This window comes from Fopius arisanus, unplaced genomic scaffold (assembly GCF_000806365.1).
Source record: "Fopius arisanus strain USDA-PBARC FA_bdor unplaced genomic scaffold, ASM80636v1 scaffold00051, whole genome shotgun sequence".
NCBI lineage: Eukaryota > Metazoa > Arthropoda > Insecta > Hymenoptera > Braconidae > Fopius > Fopius arisanus.
In genome coordinates, this window is record NW_011887790.1 from 298,349 (window position 1) to 304,509 (window position 6,161).

The 6,161-nt window shown below is 32.7% G+C and overlaps 2 protein-coding genes across 2 annotated transcripts in view; one reads left to right on the plus strand and one right to left on the minus strand.

The window, feature by feature from the left end:
• The window catches only part of TyrRS (Tyrosyl-tRNA synthetase), a gene marked incomplete at its 3' end in the record, with an annotated part of 3,115 nt that extends 2,151 nt beyond the window's left edge, over positions 1 to 964 (minus strand). The window contains 2 exon segments of the mRNA XM_011307019.1: positions 1 to 239; positions 893 to 964. Coding sequence (XP_011305321.1) covers positions 1 to 236 — 236 coding nt within the window.
• A 797-nt stretch (positions 965 to 1,761) lies between these two features.
• LOC105267881 (E3 ubiquitin-protein ligase MARCH2) lies at positions 1,762 to 4,326 on the plus strand. The gene is made up of 4 exons (XM_011307020.1): positions 1,762 to 2,068; positions 2,426 to 2,589; positions 3,337 to 3,563; positions 3,983 to 4,326. The coding sequence occupies exons 1-4, from the start codon at positions 2,008 to 2,010 to the stop codon at positions 4,215 to 4,217; spliced, it is 687 nt and encodes a 228-aa protein (XP_011305322.1). The 5' UTR covers positions 1,762 to 2,007; the 3' UTR covers positions 4,218 to 4,326.
• The last annotated feature ends 1,835 nt before the right edge of the window (positions 4,327 to 6,161 follow it).

A 6,161-nucleotide genomic window follows, 5' to 3' on the forward strand; every position in this document is an offset into this window, starting at 1 on the left:
AAATAAGCATGAAGATCAGCGAATAAAATCGTCACCTCGACTCCGGCGTTGAGAAAATCCGCAATCTTGGAGACTGGAGTGAAGTATCCAACGTGGGGCTTTCCAGTTGTAGCTGTACCCCAGTAAAGCTTCAAATCTCTTTCCTTCAGAATGGCCTTGAGTTTGTCGTCACCCAACCATTCGGCGAGGTTCCTCGTTATTAAATGGTGCTTCTCCTCAGGGGTTAATTGAGTCATAATCTATTTTTAAACCCCAGATAAATTTCCATTTTAAAGAATCATTGTTTAATTAGAACAGTCTTCCTTTTTTGTTGATTTATGTATCATAATTGGATAATATTATTGCAGCTATTATTATATCATAATTGCTAACGTTTACAGGAATTTACATTTTTCGGAAGATAGGCTACTAATGAATAAATTTGGACAATTGAAAAAATTTAATTGCGTTATTTGAGGTGTATTTTTGAACACTAATATTAGGTTTGCAGGACGAAAATCCGTCAATCCATTTTTTCAAATTTATTTTTTGGAAATTTATATTATCACTTCTGTGAGCTGTGCGCATGCGTAAAAACGCCGAACACACGTGTAACATGTCAAAAAATTGCACGATGACATGAAAAGTAATATGTACAAAAGCTTAATATATTTTATATTTCAGAGATTTAAGAAAAATTAATGGGAAACCTGTGATTTCTTCTTCAATTTACTATGACGTACAATGGGAATGACATTTTTTTTTGAGGTTATGAACACTAAGAGCTGCTGGAATAATTTGAAAAGACACGGAAAGACTACGGTATATTTTTATTGATCTAGAGAATGTTTCACAGATATTTCGATATTGAAATTATTCGATTTTTTCGTTGTAAAGTTATTGCTTGACTTACAAGTATGGATTGTATTCGCGATGGCCAGGTGTCAAGGAATTCGAGTCCTAGAGAGAGACAAGACTGTATAAATTGTTGCTCAAGAGAAATAGATGATAAATTCGCTCCAGCTGGTAAAGTTGAAGACTTTCTACTGTTACCTGCATATAATACTAGAGAAATCCTATCTTAATATTTCGAAAACACTCGCTTTTTTAAAACGAAAAATGTGTAATAAATTCATGAATAATGATTAATTAATGACAATACTATAAGATGAACTAATTAATTAGTCTATTCAATGAAAATCATTGGATAAATCTTCGCGAGAATAAACGAGATGTCTCACTCACTGTAAAATATGATTTCTCACATTCTAGGGAGAATTATACACGGAAAAATATCTCGTAAAAATTACGGATCAATTCAAGTAATCAATAATGGCAAATTGTTAAAAATAAATTCTTGTGAGAACTTCTCGACGTATTCGTTCCGGGATTAAAAATTCTTGCGGGTTCAACCATTTTTATGAAGCTAGTACATCATTATTTCTTCGTTGCGCTTCGTAAAATTGCCCGATCCTTTAGGAAGAAATGACAAGATGATTAGCATTACGAACTAAATCGCGGAATTTATGTAACAATTCCTCCAATGTGCGTTCCACCTCATACTTTCTATTCCATTTTCCTTCGTTAGCGAATTATATTTCAAAATTAATAAATTTTTACTTTTGTTCACTGAGAATTTTTATTGAGATTTAATTTCCGTTCAAAAAATTAATCGTTTCTTCATTCAAAATTAATATTGAGAATGGAATCGAATAGAATTGTTCAATTGAGAATTCTTTGATACGAATTACAAATATTTTAGAATCCCATGGGCAATGAGTCGAAGGTCAATGTAGCTGTGAAAAATACAGCCGTAAGTGAGGAAGTAAATGTAATTGTTTACAGTGAATTGTGGTATTTTCTCTCGCCAAATGGTCGTATAAGGATGGACAGTAAAAATCCAGGGACTGGAGGCTTATTTCATACTGTGGTTCATTCGATTGTGCAGTGTTGCAAAAAATACATTTGAGCGGTGAGTTCTTGTGAAATGATGTCCGTAAATTTGTGAATTTTTGGTGACAGCTAAACATGAATTCAACGTCGGATAAGCAGAGCCTGAAATCTATTTATTGTCGGATATGCCACGAAGGTAAACACAATCAATCGATTCCCCTAACGAGCCTGATAAATACGAATCATTAACTTAATTTTCATGTTTGTTTTAAAATTTTTCAACATTCTAATTCATTTTAACAAATCCGCAATTACCATTTAACAAATTCATCTGATTATAAATGAAAGATTGATCAATTATTTAGATTAGTTAATTAAAAATGAATTAACAGCTAATTGCTAAATATCTGAAATAAAAAACAACAAAAATCTGTAAATAACAGAATTTCTGCGGTTAAAAAAATTAATCGATTCAATCAGAGGTTCAATCGAGAGAAAGTCAACGATAATTTGATGATATATTGTTCGATTAATTTGGTTTGCACGAATGCAGATGGTAATACCGAGGAATTAATTGATCCATGCGAATGCTCAGGAACAGTTGGTCTCATTCACACAGGTTGTTTAGAGAAATGGCTAACAACATCGAACAGCGCACAATGTGAAATATGCAAGTACGCGTTTTCGATAAAGAAGAAGGATAAACCATTAACGCAGGTGAGCGAATTGAGGACAAGTTACTTTTCAAGTGTATCATTATCGTTGGTATGCCATTGAAACTATGAGGATCGATATTGATGTGGACCTTGGGATTTAATGAGTCCTGCGTTTGTCCAAAGAAAATTACATGTTGAGTATGTGCTGAATCTCTGATGACTGTCATAATTATTCTGTTTTCTCCAATTGATTGTTTATAACGGGCAATTTCAGGAAATGCTGCTAAAATTTTGAGTCGCAATAGGTTGCTCTTAGAAATTTTTCGTTTGCTATTTCAAATGATTTTCACTCAAAATGAGGACATGTTTCATTTTTCTTTCATTTACTTCATATTTTTTGGGGTCAACCTGATCCACAGTCCGTCAGAAATTGAACAAAGAACATTAAAAAAAGATGCGAGGCCACAATACATCTTTAAAACGCATTATAATACGGAAAATCCACAGCCAGCAATTCTAAATTTAAAAAATTCAACAAAATTTTTAAACATTCAGTTTTTGATTCATTCATTCATCAATTTTTTATTCTTAAGGAATAATAAGTTGAGGATTTTCTGTCATGTTTCATTTGCTTGTGTAAAATGACGGAACGATTTCGCATTCTTTGCAGTAATGAACTTGAGAAATTACTGGACATTTCAGATTTATCCTCTTTCATTCTTCTAAAACTTCTTCAAAGCCATTCCTTGTTTCGGATTACGTTAATTGTTTTTCATTTATGATTGAGTTCTGTAATTTGTTATTTCAGTCAATCTGGCAATGGTGGCTATCAACAAGTGGCAATGGGCCCCAGGGAATCTGTGGTGACCTTTTCTGCTTTGTTATTTTGACACCTCTATGCGTGGCTGCCACTTATCTCTGTGCAGTCGGTGCATCAACTTATACTCGTAATGGTTTTTGGGAGGGCACTGGACTCTTCATACTCTGCTTCATGCTTGTTGCTACTTACTCTTTATGGTTCATTGTCACAATAAGGTAGATTGATAATTCATTCAATTTTTATTTGCGATTACAGCCGGATATGCGCGGAGAGAAAAATTCAGTAAAAATTACCTAACGCCCTATCGTCAGTAAGTAGAATGTGAAATGTAAATTATTCATTATTATTTTACATTCGTGATCTTCCGAGTAAATTACCCGCATCCATGAGTGCAAGTCACCTTTTCAATATTGCCAGTTAGGGATAAAATTTCCTTGAATTACAGAATGTTGATAATTATAACAGAATTGTTTATGAGTCTTCTCATAATTTTATTTTCCGGTTGACCACAAATTATTAACCGCGAATTAGTAATAAATTTAAACATTGAAAATCTTGTGATTTTTGGGACGTTCTGTATATAATTATTAATGGTACTTGGACATTTAGATATATTTTATATTTCCTTTTACAGATTCCATTACAAATCCTGGCGAGACTGGTGTAATCGTAATCAGGATGTGAAACTTCTAGTGAAACATCGGGTGATGACGAATGATGTACCCCCTGAATCGGAGAACAATACCACAAGCAGACATGTGAATATGATGGATCATTACGATAATTCAACACTCAATCCATTTTTTATACGATTTCTTACTCGGTTCGGCTATCCCTTCCATGAGATTAACCAAACTACATGGGTTTAATCATCGAAGAAAACTGATCTCGAGAATTTTACTCTTCACATCTATCATGATTTTCTATTCTCATGTCTTTTAAGTTATTTTAGAAGGAATTGTTTTGTTGTTTTTATATTGAGTGAAATAATTTGAAACTTGTTTTTGAAAATGAGTAAAAAATAAATTTCCATACAAAATTTGTGTGTTCAAATTTTCTACAATAGAAAACAAAAATGGAGGAAAAGTTTACCCTTCAAATTTTACCAAGCCATTATTACCATTAAAGAAGAATTATTATTATTATTATTATTATCAAATATTATTTATTTTATTTTCGCCAAAAATATTTTCTTCCCACCAGTAAATCTGGCGATCACTGAGTAAATACTCCCATAAGACTTACTGATGCCAGATATATTTTCTTATGATTAGTAAAAATTCTTGGCTAAAGAAAATTTTTTTCTGAATGTACTAGGTCTAGATTTGCGGGTGAGAAATAAATCTATTTGGCAGAAGAAATATTTTTCTCTTACGCTGTGGTATTAAGGGTAAAAAAATGTCAAAACAACGGAGAAATATTCTAAAAGTGCGTGGCCAATCAATATTCCCGACCCCTGATGTCGTTTCACAATTTCATAAAACATTAAGCCGTTTTGAAATAGATAAAACGAGGGAGGATAATGAGAGATCGTCCACCCTCTACTGGAAGGAGGAAAAAGCCATTTGTTTTTCTGTGAAATATTATTGATAGTTGAGTTAGTCAGTTGGAATAATGTATAGACATGAGAGTATATCCACCTGTCCGCAGGTTCACTGTCTTCCATTATTTAATATCTAGAGGTCTCATTTGGAAGCTTATACCGGGGGTTGACTTATCAAACGAAGACAATGAAGATAAACTTAGGGAAATAGAGGGTACTAAGACAGTAGTCCAAGTTCGATCGAATTATTCAACTTTTGCCTCGACATGGAAAGACCAATAAACGATGCGACGCAGTTCACTCGAGTGTGAAGGCAATCATTGATTTATCCTCTGAATATTCGTCTTCGCAGAGACAAAAAAAGACAAATAATTGCGCTTCAATGAGAATATTTAGAAATAATTCAATTTTTAAATTGTATTTTGGAGATTATAAAATTTATTTTTTAGCCATTCTATTCGTACCCTTTACGGTAAAATTGTGGTTTTGCACTATCAGAAATTTGAATTTATACTCAAGTTCGTTCTGATTTAATGTCAATTCAAAAATGGTCACTAAATTTTCTATTTATTTTGATAATTTAAGACTGATTCATTCTGTGACCTGTCCTTCACGACAACAAAATAGTGCAGGCCATGAGGGAATTTTTTAGCATAAAAAATGAAGAAATGTCAGATTATGTTGTTACTTGTTGTGAAGGTGAAATGTCGGGATTATTTCACCTTTCCATCAGTTAAGCACAATGTTATAAAAAAGTCACATTAAAAAGAATGAGTTATACGACCCACTACATTGTTGAAAATGTGAAAATAAACGGTATAGACCTAGTTTACATTCCAAATGCTCTATAAGCTGTCCGTTAGTTTATTATCATTGATTCGATGTAAAGTTTCCTCATCCTTGCACCAGATTGATTCGGGTCAAGCGGGTATAGAATTATTGAGAATTTCTCACTTTCCAAATCCAAAGTTTTCACCAAATTTCTCACTTTCCGCATGAGAAACCATAATCATCTATATTAAAGATTTTCGGCGATTTATTCTCCCATGATTCTGTATTTAAAAACAACGAGTAATACTATTAATGGAGTTAGTCCAAGATCATATTTTACATAATCATCTTCTAAAAAAATATGATAATTACCACAGTAAGGGAAAAATTTATTAAAATGTAGTGAATCTATTGGTTTGCGACCAAAAACGGTAGTTCTCATTAAATCTGACTTGAAACAGTGAAAAATCTTTTTGAAGTAGGTACGCATTTAATTAAC